Genomic DNA, 16,083 nt, shown 5'->3' with positions numbered 1-16,083 from the left:
CTAATCTGGGGGAATGTCCGGGGGGGGGGGGGGGGGTAATTGACGGGGGGGGGGGGGGGGTAATGCTATAGTCAATTCTTATTGTCTGTGATGAAGTGACATGAACTATAAAGATTTATAAAAAATTAAAAATGATATTAACTGACTATGCAAGTATTTGTGTGTGAGAGATAAATCTCCAAAAGCAAAGCACAAAATATCTTTCATACATTGACAATATAAATAGACCTGATATCGTGTAGATCTACTTTACTTTATACAAAAAAAGTGTTTTTACTGCGTATATCAATATTAAACCTTGAAATTATTCATAAGATATGCTCTTCCATAGGATTTATTTGTTTTGTTTTGGAGATTAAGAAAATGTAGAAAGCTGAAATGTTTTTCCTGAAAGACAAAAGCTTAGCCTTGTGGAGAATATTCATAAAACAACCGTCCAATTTATGCTGGGAAACTTTAAATCTTAGATTTGTACACAACTGTCTTGCAAACCTAATGGTGAATTTTTTTTTTAAATGTGGAAAACAATGAGTTAATGACGTCATGAAGTGGGATGGCCCAAGTGCCCGGATGTGTGTTGTGCTGAATAATTCACGCGCTTGATTGACTAAAGAAATAGTCTCGCAGTGAAGTTATTGAATCTTTTTTTTCTTTTTGTTTTTCTTAGTTGTTTCCCTTGAGAGCTGTTTACCAAACCACGTGACAAAGTCCGAGAAAATTTCCAATGGCTACGAAAAAGCTGACGGTTTAAAAACAATATATAAAAAACCCGCAAAAAAATGCTGAACAAAAACATTTTTAAACAATAAATATAAGAAAGTAAAATAATAAATAAAAGGCAGAGAGTAAAAACAAAAACACAACAGAACATTCTCAAACTGCTTTAGTAGAGTAAAATATAAAATAACGAAAATAAAGATATGGTTGAGGAAATTCTCAAGAGATCTGTCTCTGACATAATCTCACGATTTTATCCTGACAAGAAACACGATCCAATATTTTTTTTCCCTTGCCAACATCATATTTATAAAAAAAAATTGAAGTGGGACTTTTTTCGTTTCATTCTGAGAACTCAATTTGACTTCCAAAAATTAAGTAATTCACATTCAAGATATGAAGTTAAAACAAAAAAAATTAAACCTACACCAACGAGGTTAAAGATAGACAGCAATGCATAACACTACACATACACCCACACACGTTTGTACATAAAAATCTTAAACTTTGTAAAGAGAAGAAAATGTTTACAGCTTTTCTGCAACATCAGCAGTTTTAGTGCTGAATAATTTAAAGGAGAAATTTCTTTTTAAAAGTACGCGTCAGTTATATGAAACACGGTATTCTGGGGGTGACTATAACGGTAGGGGTTAAAGGTCACGTATTGATTGTCAGTCTTAATTTAAAGGTCACTTGTTGTTACAGGGGGTCAAAGGTAATTTGTTGTTACAAGGGGTCAAAGGTCGCTTGTTTGGTGTCAGATAGTTAAAGGTCATTTGATAACTGTCAGAAGGTTTGAGGTGACTTGCTAATAGTCAGAAGGTTAAAGGTCACTTGTTAATAGAAGGTTAAAGGTCACCTGTTAATAGAAGGTTAAAGGTCACCTGTTAATAGAAGGTTAAAGGTCACTTGTTAATAGAAGGTTAAAGGTCACTTGTTAATAGAAGGTTAAAGGTCACTTGTTAATAGAAGGTTAAAGGTCACTTGTTAAATTTTCAGAAGGTTTAAGGACACGTATCATTAAACAGAGGATTCAATCTCATTTGTTGATTGTTAAAGGTTAAAGGTCACTCGCTGAACTTTCATGTCGATAAAAAAATGTTTGTGGATATAAATGGACATTCTTTTGTGGATATAAATGGACATTATTTTGTGGATATAAATGGACATTCTTTTGTGGATATAAATGGACATTCTTTTGTGGATATAAATGGACATTCTTTTGTGGATATAAATGAACATTATTTTGTGGATATAAATGGACATTATTTCGATTTTTTTTTCTTTTACATCAAGAAGGTCGATAATCTCCTAATTAACTTTTGTGTTTTCTAATTACCTTATCCAGGTAAACAAAGTTCTCTACCTCATTAATTACTCACCTTAGAAATTCAGCTTACTTGGCTGATACACTGATACTGTAGCTACTTGAAAGTTATCTTTTCAAAAATGTAATGCTAAAATGAAAGTTTGTAATATATATATATATATATATATATATATATATATATATATATATATATATATATATATATATATATATATATATATATATATATATATATATATATATATATATATATATATATATATATATATATATATATATATAGGCTATATATGTGAATATAATTAAAATCAGCAGATAGTTAAGATTAAAATATCACAAAATTGCAAAGAATTGTTCCTGATGTAAGGGAAATAACCAGCTTTTTAAAAAAATCTTTATATTAGGCAAAAACACAAGCTTAAGCGAAAATCCTGAAATTGTAAAATAGTTGTTATTTAGAGTTAGTTTTTAGTAGATATATTATTTAAAATTGTTTTGATTGTTAATGGTTTTATGATGTTTTCGTTTGTATTAAGTTATTTATTTTTTGGGGTCTAGTAGGCCTTATGAAGTCGTAGAACTAAGTTTAAATGATTCCAAACAATGACATTTACATTTTAGGAAAATATATTTAAAATTAATTTTAACCAAACATTTATTTCAATTAATTTACAAATAATTATTGAAATTTAATTTAAAAACGAAAACAACAATTATTTAGGCGTCGCAAAAAATAAGTAATTGTAACAAAAATGTAATCAATGTTAATTAAAGTGGGAAAAAAATTAATTTTACTGTACCTAAAAATCAGCCTATGAACAGTCACTTAGGAGTCTCACACGTGTGTGTGATGGGGGTAAGTTGAGACTTCTCTCGTCAGTGTGACGACATCATGTGGTGTTGTGGTGTTAAGTAAGGGGGACCACTGCAGGTGAGCGGTGAGGAGGAAGTTGCATCATGCAGACTTAACCTCAGGGTGAGCTGGGGGACCCGACACTTGAGCGAAGACCTCCGACACGACAAGATGTTCCAACTCGTTATGGTATCTGCACTTATGGTGCTGGCGTTTGGGTGAGTGATGGTCTTTTTTTGGTGGTGCTTTTTGGGTAAATGATAGTGCGTTTTTGGGGTTATTTTTGGGAGAGTGATGGTTTTTTTTGGTGGTGCTTTTTGGGCAATGGATAGTGCGTTTTTGGGGTTATATTTGGGTTAGTGATGGTGGTTCTGGAGTTTGGGTTAGCGGTGGTTTTTGTTGCTGGTGCTGTTTGCGTAAGTGATGGTGTGTTGTTGTGGTGCAGTTTGGGTGAGGGATGTTGTGCGTTGATAAGGTGCATTATTGTAAGTAATGGAATGTTGTTGTGGTGTTGTTTCGTTAATGGTGATGTGCTGTAGTGGTGCAGTTTGGGTGAGTGATGGTGTGTGTTGTTGTGGTATTGTTTCGGTAAGTGATGGTGTGTTGATGTAGTGTAGTATGGGTGAGTGATGGTGTGTGTTGTTGTGGTTTTGTTTCGGTAAGTGATGGTGTGTTGATGTAGTGTAGTATGGGTGAGTGATGGTGTGTGTTGTTGTGGTGTTGTTTCGGTAAGTGATGGTGTGTTGATGTAGTGTAGTTTGGGTGAGGGATGGTGTGTGTTGTTAAGGTGCATTTTGTAATGATATGGTTTTTACTTTTGGCGTTAAATGAAAAGGTTCAATATATTTCTTGATCAATCCGTCATACCATGTACAGCAGAATTAAAAAAAAAAACAACCTCTAGTTCATATACATGAAAGTTAAAATAAAACTTCTATATATATAATTCTCTTCTTGGAGACGATAGAAAACACCAAGCTGTAAGCGCGCTCCCTACCACCCGCACCCCTACATGGTCTGGTGAGCTTAGGTTCACGCTAAAAGTTTACAATCGTAGAGCCGGGTTTAGTGACGGCTATTAGGGGCAGATAATGTAGTTTGAAACGATTTTAAACTTAGGGGAGGTAACTGAGAGGAGTTTGCTTTCAAGGGGGGGGGGAGGGGTGGTAGGGGTTGGGGTTGGGGGAAAGGAGGGGGTATCGTCCTTAACGACCATCTGATATTGTTTTAAAGCAAATATTTTCAGTGGCAGCATTGGTACTGTCGAATTCACAAATTATGAATTACTGAAAAGTAGAAAATAAAACAATTAAATAGCGGCGTATGATACGCCGCGGGTCGGCTCGTATTTATTAATTCTGAAAAATTAAATTATTAAGTTTGACCGCGATAACTATAGTAATTTAAGAAAAGGGAAGTAACAAATATTTCTTTACTGAATGATTAATTTATCTAGTTATGTCCCCGTTCGAGAAACTTAAAAAAATTTTTTTTTTTAAAATAACTTTTTTTTTTTTAACATTAATAAACTGATCGAATTGCTAAACAAATTTTTAAAGATTATTTGTTTTAGAAAGACTTTAATATTTTTTAGTATGATTTGAGTTTGTTAAAATTGACACCAAAGATGAAAAAACAAATGTCCATGAACGTGTTTGTTCCATGTCTGCTGGCGTGAGCAGTGACCACACGCCCGAGCACACGAATGAGCAGAGAATCGACTACCTGTACCAGGCCCTGGATGGCCTTGAGGACGTCATCATTAAGTTGGAGGACACCATTGAGGACCTCACCAACGGTAAACACACACACACACAAACACCATAGAGGACCTCACTAACGGTAAACACACACACACACACAAACACCATAGAGGACCTCACTAACGGTAAACACACACACACACACAGACACACACACACACACACACACACACACCATTGAGGACCTCACCAACGGTAAACACACACACACAAACACCATAGAGGACCTCACCAACGGTAAACACACACACACACACAAACACCATAGAGGACCTCACCAACGGTAAACACACACACACACACACACACAAACACCATAGAGGACCTCACCAACGGTAAACACACACACACACACACAAACACCATAGAGGACCTCACCAACGGTAAACACACACACACAAACACCATAGAGGACCTCACCAACGGTAAACACACACACACACAAACACCATAGAGGACTTCACTAACGGTAAACACACACACACACAAACACCATAGAGGACCTCACCAACGGTAAACACACACACACAAACACCATAGAGGACCTCACCAACGGTAAACACACACACACACACACAAACACCATAGAGGACCTCACCAACGGTAAACTCACACACACACACACACAAACACCATAGAGGACCTCACCAACGGTAAACACACACACACACACACACACACACAAACACCATAGAGGACCTCACCAACGGTAAACACACACACACACAAACACCATAGAGGACCTCACCAACGGTAAACACACACACACACACACAAACACCATAGAGGACCTCACCAACGGTAAACACACACACACATACACCATAGACGACCTCACCAACGGTAAACACACACACACAAACACCATAGAGGACCTCACCAACGGTAAACACACACACACACACAAACACCATAGAGGACCTCACCAACGGTAAACTCACACACACACACACACACAAACACCATAGAGGACCTCACCAACGGTAAACACACACACACACACACACACAAACACCATAGAGGACCTCACCAACGGTAAACACACACACACAAACACCATAGAGGACCTCACCAACGGTAAACACACACACACAAACACCATAGAGGACCTCACCAACGGTAAACACACACACACACACACACAAACACCATAGAGGACCTCACTAACGGTAAACACACACACACACACACACACAAACACCATAGAGGACCTCACCAACGGTAAACACACACACACACACACAAACACCATAGAGGACCTCACCAACGGTAAACACACACACACAAACACCATAGAGCACCTCACCAACGGTAAACACACACACACACACAAACACCATAGAGGACCTCACCAACAGTAAACACACACACACACACACACACAAACACCATAGAGGACCTCACCAACGGTAAACACACACACACACACACACACAAACACCATAGAGGACCTCACCAACGGTAAACACACACACACACAAACACCATAGAGGACCTCACCAACGGTAAACACACACACACACACACAAACACCATAGAGGACCTCACCAACGGTAAACACACACACACAAACACCATTGAGGACCTCACCAACGGTAAACACACACACACACACACAAACACCATAGAAGACCTCACCAACGGTAAACACACACACACACAAACAGCATTGAGGACCTCACCAACGGTAAACACACACACACACACACACAAACACCGTAGAGGACCTCACCAACGGTAAACACACACACACACACACAAACACCATTGAGGACCTCACCAACGGTAAACACACACACACACACACAAACACCATTGAGGACCTCACCAACGGTAAACACACACACACACACACAAACACCATAGAGGACCTCACTAACGGTAAACACACACACACACAAACACCATTGAGGACCTCACCAACGGTAAACACACACACACACAAACACCATAGAAAACCTCACCAACGGTAAACACACACACACACACACACACACCATAGAGGACCTCACCAACGGTAAACACACACACACACAAACACCATAGAGGACCTCACCAACGGTAAACACACACACACACAAACACCATAGAAGACCTCACCAACGGTAAACACACACACACACAAACACCATAGAGCACCTCACCAACGGTAAACACACACACACACACAAACACCCTAGAAGACCTCACCAACGGTAAACACACACACACAAACACCATAGAAGACCTCACCAACGGTAAACACACACACACGTCAGATCCCCCGACATAAATGGCCAGAACCCCCTCCCCCCGACATAAATGGACAGACCCGGACATAAATTGACAGACGCCGACATAAATTGACAGACGCCGACATAAATTGACAGACTGAAATATAAAAAGTCAGACCCTTACATTCTAAATCTAGCCTTAAATGTTGTATATTCCCCGAATTCGACACAAAATGCCATAATCCCACACAAAATGCCATAATCCCAAACAAAAACCAAGCATGAAAGCAGATTCCAACACAAGAAACAGTCTTTGATGCTTTCTAATAAAAAATAAATAAACAACAATAAATATATAGCCTCGTCTTGGTTGAAATGATTACATTTTGTTTTGTTCACTTATGATTCGTATCTCGGCACCTGCTTTCAGAGACGAAGCCCGAGTGGTCACCTTGCAGTAAACAGTGTGGGGGTGGGTTCAAATCCCGCAAGGTCTTGAAGTGTATTCACACCAAAGACGATGATTGTATGGAGGTCATGTTCTGCAATACTAAGCCATGCGTAGCAAGTAAGAGTGTTGTGGTTGTGGTTTGTGTGGCTGTGGTTGGTGTGGCTGTGGTTGGTGTGGCTGTGGGTGGTGTGGCTGTGGGTTGGTGTGGTTGTGGGTGGGGTGGTTGTGGTTGGTGTGGCTGTGGGTTGGTGTGGCTGTGGGTTGGTGTGGTTGTGGGTTGGGGTGGTTGTTGGTTGGTGTTTGGGTTGGTGTGGTTGTGGGTTGGTGTGGTTGTGGGTTGGTGTGGTTGTGGGTTGGTGTGGTTGTGGGTTGGTGTGGTTGTTGGTTGGTGTGGTTGTGGGTTGGTGTGGTTGTGGGTTGGTGTGGTTGTTGGTTGGTGTTTGGTGTTTGGGTTGGTGTGGTTAAGGGTTGGTGTGGTTGTGGGTGGTGTGGTTGTGGGTGATTTGGTTGTGGGTTGGTGTGGTTGTCGGGTGGTGTGGTTGTGGGTGGGGTGGTTGTCTGGTGGTGTGGTTGTGGGTTGGTGTGGTTGTGTGTTGGATGTGGTTGTGGGTTGTTGTGGTTGTCGGTTGGTGTGGTCGGGTGGTATGGCTGTGGGTTGGTGTGGTTGTGGGTTGGTATGGCTGTGTGTTTGTATGGCTGAGTTTCGGTTTGGCTTGGGGAGCATGGAAATGTTGTTATAGCATCATTTAAGACGTAAACTATTTAATGTTTATTATTAGTGTTTTTCGCCAAGTCAGTCGATTTTTTTCTTGTCCACACAGAGCCACCAATGTACCGTGAGGCAATCTGCAGGATGGCCAAAAACCCAACATACAACACTGACTACAGCATCAACGGTGTTGTCACTCTTAAACAGGTGAGGGTGGGGGTGTGGGAGTACAGGTGTGGTGGGAGTGTGGGAGTAAAGGTGTGTGGGAGTACGTGTGTGTCGGAGTGTAGGGGTACAATTGTGGTGGGAAAAAGGTTTCTCCAACACACTATGTACAATTACCACCACTAACCCCATTACCCTCTTCACTTCCTCCAAAATTAAGTCACACATGTTTAAAACCTCTTTATCAACTCTCCAGGTCTCCGGCCAGCCCTTGAAAGTCTATGTGGACATCACATCCCAGTCTAAGCTGACCGCCGACAGCAAGCTGAGGAAGCACGGGTTCCACATCCACCAGACGGGTGACATCCGGGATACGTGCGACGCCTCTGGCTCACACTTCAACCCTGAGGGCATGCACCATGGGGACATCAGCAGTAGCATCAGGTTAAGGTTAAGATCAACACCAAGTTACCTTAGGGGAGGGAGAATGGGGGCGTGTTTCCGTGACGTCAGCTACCTTTGGGGAGGGAGAATGGGGGCGTGTTTCCGTGACGTCAGCTACCTTTGGGGAGGGAGAATGGGGGCGTGTTTCCGTGACGTCAGCTACCTTTGGGGAGGGAGAATGGGGGCGTGTTTCCGTGACGTCAGCTACCTTTGGGGAGGGAGAATGGGGGCGTGTTTCCGTGACGTCAGCTACCTTTGGGGAGGGAGAATGGGGGCGTGTTTCCGTGACGTCAGCTACCTTTGGGGAGGGAGAATCGGGGCGTGTTTCCGTGACGTCAGCTACCTTTGGGGAGGGAGGATGGGGGCGTGTTTCCGTGACGTCAGCTACCTTTGGGGAGGGAGAATCGGGGCGTGTTTCCGTGACGTCAGCTACCTTTGGGGAGGGAGAATGGGGGCGTGTTTCCGTGACGTCAGCTACCTTAGGGGAGGGAGAATGGGGGCGTGTTTCCATGACGTCAGCTACCTTTGGGGAATAGGGCAGAGTTTCTTTCAGGCATTTCACCAGGTGGGGTGGGGGGTGGGGGAGAGGGCGCACTGCCTTCCAGTTCCCATAAGCATATCCCCCGCCGTCCTTTCCAGGTGAAATAGAAAACAAATTTGATTAAAAAATGAATAGTTTGACTTAAGTAACCCCATACCTCACAGGAAAAAGGTTTAAAAACCTAAAGCTCCTACCCCCGGAGAAAAATGTCTGAAAGAAACACTGGATTTTGTACTTAGACAATCGACACGTTGTGCCAGAATATGTTTGTATCTTTAAAATAATGTCGGGTAAAGTTTGAGCTTTTGATTATTTAATAACTGTTATTTAAATATAGTTAACTGTTTGCTTAATTAATTGGTAATCTGGTTGATGTGTTTCTAAGTGTTTGTTTAACTATTTTATTAAAATTTCTGAATACTTAGTTTAAATGTTTTTCGATAAATCATTTTTAAGTTCATTTGGTTGATTGGTAATTTGATTATTGGAGTTACTGTTTATTGGTTATTTAATGTAATTGAATGGTAATTTGATCATTGTAATTACTGTTTATTGGTTAATTAATTTAATTGATTAGTAATTTGATCATTGGAGTTACCGTTAATTGGTTAATTAATTTAAATGAATGGTAATTTGATAATTGGAGTTACTGGTTAATTGTTTAATTAATTTTATTGAATGGTAATTTGATAATTGTAGTTACTGGTTTATTGAATGGTAATTTGATAATAAGAGTGGCTGGTTAATTGGTTGATTAATGTATGTGCAGACATGTAGGAGACTTCGGTAATCTGATGATCCCCAACAACGGTAAACTGGTGACAAGTTTTGAGGACAAGAAGGCCACACTGTTTGGTGAGGAGAGTTTCCTGGGCAGGTCCATGATCGTGAGTATCAACATACATACATTGGTACATAAAGTATCAACATACATTCATTAGTACATAAAGTTAACAACATACATACATCAGTACACACACAAAGTATCATCAAAGTATCAACATACATTTATCAGTACACACAGTATCAACATTCATTTTTCAGTACACAAACTTATCAACCTACATTCATCAGTACACAATGTTATCAACATACATACATCAGCACACACACAAAGTATCATCAAAGTATCAACATACATTCGTCATTACACAAAGTTATCAACATAAATTCCTCAGTAGACAAAGTTATCAATATACATTCATCAGCACACAAATATATACACATACATGCATGATCGTATCAAGACACATACATCATCAAACACATACTAAGTATCAACACATATACATCAATACACAAATAATCAACTCATATAACAACATGCGTGCATGATTGTGAGTGTCAATATACATACATCATCACACAAAGTATCAACATAATTACATGTTTCAAGTATTCACAAAGTATCAACATACATACATCATACATATATCAGCACATGTAAACAAGTATAACAAGTATCAACATACATACATGATCCTGACTATCAACATACATAAATCAATACACAAAGTATCAACACGTATATATCAGAAATACAACAAGTATCAACATACATATATCAGTGCACAAAATATCATTATACAAACATCAGCACATATACTAAGTATCAACTTACATACATCAAAACACACAAGTATCAAGATACATAACTACATGTCTGTCATCACAAAATACGTATCCACATACACACATCCATGCTGGTCAATTCAGAAATTGTAAATCACACCATTTAGCCACAGACCCAATCGTCAAAAGGCACCTCAAACACTATCAATTGCACGCCATATGCACACAAGTACGCACAAGAACGTAAAACCACACATTCCATTACACACACATATCAACTACACATTTCATTACACACGCATTACACACTACATTACACACATACAACCACACACTCCACTAAACACTACAACAATCTCACAATACATTACACACTACAACAATACACTTCATTACACACTTAAAACCACACACTTTATAACACACAACAACCACACGAACTTTCCACCCACCGCTCACCCTCCCCTCCTCTCCACAGATCCACGCCCTTGAGGATGACCTTGGCTTGAAGGGGGACAGCGGAAGTTTGATGGACGGGAACTCTGGTGCCATGGCCGCCTGCTGTGTCGTCACGCTGGTCAAGGAGGGCGTGGCTGATGACATGATGAAGCCATAGACACACGCCATCACTGCAACAACGTGAGACAACAGCAGAACTGAAGTTCAAACAAAAACCACTTCCGGTCTAATTACTAATCAAAACCTCAGTTTAATAATACCATGTTTTACGAAAGTGGAAATAAATTTGAAATTTCTGTCTCATTTGTGTTGAAAGTTATCTTTATTTGCGTGTCTAATAAAAATCTATATGTTACTAACAAAATAACAACAAGTAATAATACATTTTAGAATTTTTTCCGTTTTTGTGATGTAATTTCTTTTTCACTAGTTGCGGGGGTAACCAAGAAGTATCTTTTTATTTCATACAAAATGGTCAAATGGGTAGATGAAGTAGTGTTGGTCTGTTTATATAATCTTGCCATATTAATTAATAGTTTTATCAGGAATGTGTACAATCGCATTTAGGGTCTAGTTTTTTTCTATACTAAAGTTAGATATCCAAAGAAGATCCGAAGTAATTGAACTCGAAGCCTTTTGGTTGACATTGGTGCGCTCTACCCACTCGACCACGCCGATCATTGCTTAAATATAAGGAAACATTTTTTACCTACCATGATACCAGTGGAGTTATTATTTCGGCTATACGTTTAGAATAATATTTTTTCTTTAGTATGTTACCCTAACTCTGCCCTGGTCATTACAGTACCCATAACTAATCCAGGCTAACCTTGACCCTAACTCTTACAATACTTCAAGGCCAAGTCTTAACACTGACCTTTACGACACTAAATGTAGGGGAAATAATCCACTATAGGACATTGTCCAGTCTTTGTTTTCTTTTTATGGGAATTGTAAGACATAGCAAAAACCTTCACACAATCCTAAGGATGAATCATATAGGCCCAGCCCTCTATGTTATGGGATGGTGTTGTCGACTGGTAGAACAGACGACTGCTAACACGAAAGTCTCGAGTTCGAATCTGGGTACACATCAGTATAACGTCCCAGAACTAATCCAGCTCTATGGGTTACCTGACTGTTAGGGAAAGAAGTAAAAGCTGTGGGGCAAAGTGCTAACTACAGTATCCTTTTATATGCCCAGTTCACATGAGAACTCTACTTCACCTGCTGCACAGACCAGTAGGCTCGAAAAGAAGCCTTACTTTAATCCTATATCTTAACACACTTCACATGTTTTTATCCATACCTTATACTTTGACGATAATATTCGTACTTGACTCAGGCAGGTCCATAGCTTAAAATCTTCCGGATCGCTCTACCCCCCCACCACTCCATCTCCTCTAGGTGTCTATCATCCAGCTAGATAAACACTTAACACAACGCTAGGTAAACACTGAACACAACACCAGTTTAAAAAAATAGAATCTCAAATTCCGTCTGAGCGATAGCGATGTTTACTTAAAATTTAATCGTCCCGATTTCTTTAAATAAACAAACCTTTTAGTGTGTTCTCTCCCTTGACTGGTATGTGACACATCAGAAACCTGTTTGGGGAGGTAACTTACTTTTTCTATAGCAGATAGCGGATAGTCAATTACTGGTGATAACGGCTATTTTTTTGTGAATACCTGTTTTTGTCAGGTACTTCGTGAGATCTTCTTTACATGACGTCATAAGATTTTATCTGATTTGAACCCAAACCTACCGAACTGTCAGGTGTCGTTACAAGAAACCATCGGCCATTTTTTAACGTCACAAAACGCCTACATTTCAACCCACCCCCACCTAACCTATTTAAGAATATCCAGTCATAAACAGGTTTCTTTTTATATATTTTGTTAACCCCCCTTCTCAAAGTTGCATATTTATCACATGTGCTGGAGCGCCCTACCCCACCCGTCTCCTAGAGTCATTTGTTGCAGATGTGCTGTCAATGGCCTATGTTGACACAATTGGGTGCTGTTTGGGTAGCTATACTTACATAGCACACACACACACAGACACAGACATACAAAGACACACAGACACATAGACACGTACCCTACTTCTATTTGGAGAACTCTAAACCTAGTCTTAAATGTTGACTATTCTCATAGGGAGAGTTTAGTATGATGGTACGGCTAACCCATCATACTTCAGACATACACCCTGCCACAATCGTTCTACATCCTCCCACTCCCGTCATACGCCCTCCTTCCCTCCCCCACCGTACACCCACTTGGCACGCAATACACTCCCCAGCCCGTCATACAAAATCTCCTCACCTCCTTCATACACCCCCACCACCCCAATCATAGTCATATCCCTTCCAACCATACCACACCACACCATACACACACTCACCCACTACTTATACCCTCTTATCTCACTCACACAATTACACGCCCCACCCCCATCATGGATTTAAGTACAACATTAGTATCAAATTATGACACACCTCTACGACTCAGACCCCAGCACCCTCCAACCCCGCACCCGTTACCCCCAAACCCTCGCACCCCCAAACTCTGTAACCTGCACCCTGTACCCTCCATCCCCAATCTCCGTACCGTCTACCCCAAACCCTCGCACCCCCCCCAACCAGTGGCGTAGCGAGGTCGGGTGTCACCCGGTGCGGCACTTAATGGTGTCACCCCCCAGAGGCGTAGCGACCCTTCCCGGGGACACATTTACGATTTGCACCCCCCTCAAGTTTTCGATTTGCACCCCCCCCCCCCTCAAACTTTCGATTTGCACCCCCCCCTCAAGTTTTTCTCTATATATTTTGCGATTTTTTGCCTTGGTGTCACCCCCCCCCCCCCTAAATGGTGTCACCCGGTGCGGCCCGCACCCCCCGCCCCCCCTCCCCCCCCTCGCTACGCCTCTGCCCCCAACCCTTGTACCCCACATCCCCACACCCCCACCTCCCTAAACCTTATCACCCAGCCATTAACCCCATCAATAAAACGGTAAATCCTAAAACCAGACCGTGAATACACGATGTTTATCCCAGCGGGTCTCCCGTCAAACAGGATGTTAAACGTCGGCCGGTTATTTTCGTGTCTTCGGTTATTTGTTGACAGAATTGATATCCCAGTTCTCCCAACAGTTAAAGACATCGGGAATTACTTCCCTTAAACTTTCATGATGAAAATAGCTCCTAGCGCAAATTTCGTGAAAAAGAAACGGACAATAAGTTAAATAATCAACAAAGGCGTGATTTGAATTGCTTACATAAGGAAATAAAACTTGAACTCGATTATAATCTTTAAATAGTAAAGAAGTAAATATTCCTCTTTAGACCTAACGTTCCATTGGGCAGATAAAATGGAGTACTTATGTTTCTTGACCTCGGCATATAAAGGAATAATGTGGTCTGCACTATGCCCAGCCGCCTTTACTTTCCCTAACGTGAGTTAGGTACCCATCAGAGTTGGGTGGACTCGGCGACGTTCCACTAGCTTGAACCCGGATTCGAACTCGAAACTATCGGGTTAGCAGTTTACCGCCTACCGCTAGACCAAGCCATTCCATGATCTTTAAATAGATTAGATCTTTAAAAAAAATCAATTATAATTTTACAAGAGAGGTAACTCTGCCAGTCAGTGATAACAAGCGGGCTTCATCAATCAACCTGTCAGTAAATTAAGCAAATTCGTCTTTGTTCATCAATTTAAAAAAACCCACCTATTTGAAACAAGGGGCGTGTCCGCCAATTCAAGCAAAGAAATAAAATAAAAATAAATTTAAAAAATGATTAACTTTACTGGGTTGAATACGAGATAGGGATTTCCTTACCCATCTGTATCTTAATCAAAACTTTTTCAGCCCCCCCCCCTCTACCTGTCTTCCCTGCCGCCTAACCTAAATGAATGTCAGTAAATCTAAACACCGAATTAAACCATCGCTAGACTTATCGTACTTTTAAGAAAAAACTTCTTACATCAAACATCCGGAATTCACTTCCTGGTAGCGAGAATATTGATAGCCTCCTTCTGAACGTTCAGTTATCTGTCAGTTTTTTGGGCCTCTATCCCAACCATATGCGGACGTGTGTGAAAACTGGAATGTAGTTGTACGACTGTTCTTCTAAAAAAATCAGTACGGAACCTGAAGAAAAGTTATACATTGTTCAATGGACTACAATTCTTTTTGTTTCGTTATGATATATTAATGCTTACAGTCATACTAAAAAAGTTTTTGTGACGTGGATGATGGTTCTATCTTTAGTTTAATGAAACAGTATTTCAATCTAGTAGAGTCAACTTGACTATGGGGATTGTAGCTGTATTCAAAATAGTTGTGTTACTGGTCTGCTCGGCTGACTTGTGTAAGTATACTAGATCTTCATGTATATTGATTTGATGTATATATGATGTATATACATACATATATATATATATATATATATATATATATATATATATATATGTATATATATATATATATATATATATATATATATATATATATATATATATATATATATATATATATATATATATATATATATATATATATATATATATATATATGTATATAAATATATATATATATATTAAGAGCTGTTATACATAGGCTTATATATATATATTATATGAGTGTGTAAAAATATGAATATATATATTTATATCATATTATATATATATCTTATATGTAAATATATCTCATAATATAATATATCTTCTATATATATTATTTATATGTATATAAATACTTATACTTTAATTTATTTGTAATTAAAAAACTAAATTAAAAATGTATATGTACGCTATTATTGAATCCAGGTCATGCATGTAATCCAGTGCCTGTGTTCTCAACCAT

At 39.7% G+C, this 16,083-nt stretch overlaps 1 protein-coding gene across 1 annotated transcript; it reads left to right on the top strand.

Annotated features, from left to right (window-relative positions):
• Positions 1 to 6,525: 6,525 nt before the first annotated feature.
• LOC131929765 (uncharacterized) lies at positions 6,526 to 11,518 on the top strand. Its single transcript, XM_059286129.1, has 6 exons — positions 6,526 to 6,544; positions 7,307 to 7,444; positions 8,149 to 8,243; positions 8,458 to 8,645; positions 9,956 to 10,073; positions 11,237 to 11,518. Exons 2-6 carry the CDS (start codon positions 7,405 to 7,407, stop codon positions 11,372 to 11,374), a joined length of 579 nt encoding a protein of 192 aa, XP_059142112.1. The 5' UTR covers positions 6,526 to 6,544; positions 7,307 to 7,404; the 3' UTR covers positions 11,375 to 11,518.
• The last annotated feature ends 4,565 nt before the right edge of the window (positions 11,519 to 16,083 follow it).

The sequence above is a fragment of the Physella acuta genome, unplaced genomic scaffold, assembly GCF_028476545.2.
Source record: "Physella acuta isolate Inbredline_101_S28 unplaced genomic scaffold, ASM2847654v3 ptg000095l, whole genome shotgun sequence".
NCBI classification, from domain to species: Eukaryota; Metazoa; Mollusca; class Gastropoda; family Physidae; genus Physella; species Physella acuta.
The sequence above is the reverse complement of the archived record's forward strand: the minus strand, read 5'-3'. Positions and strand labels throughout refer to the sequence as shown.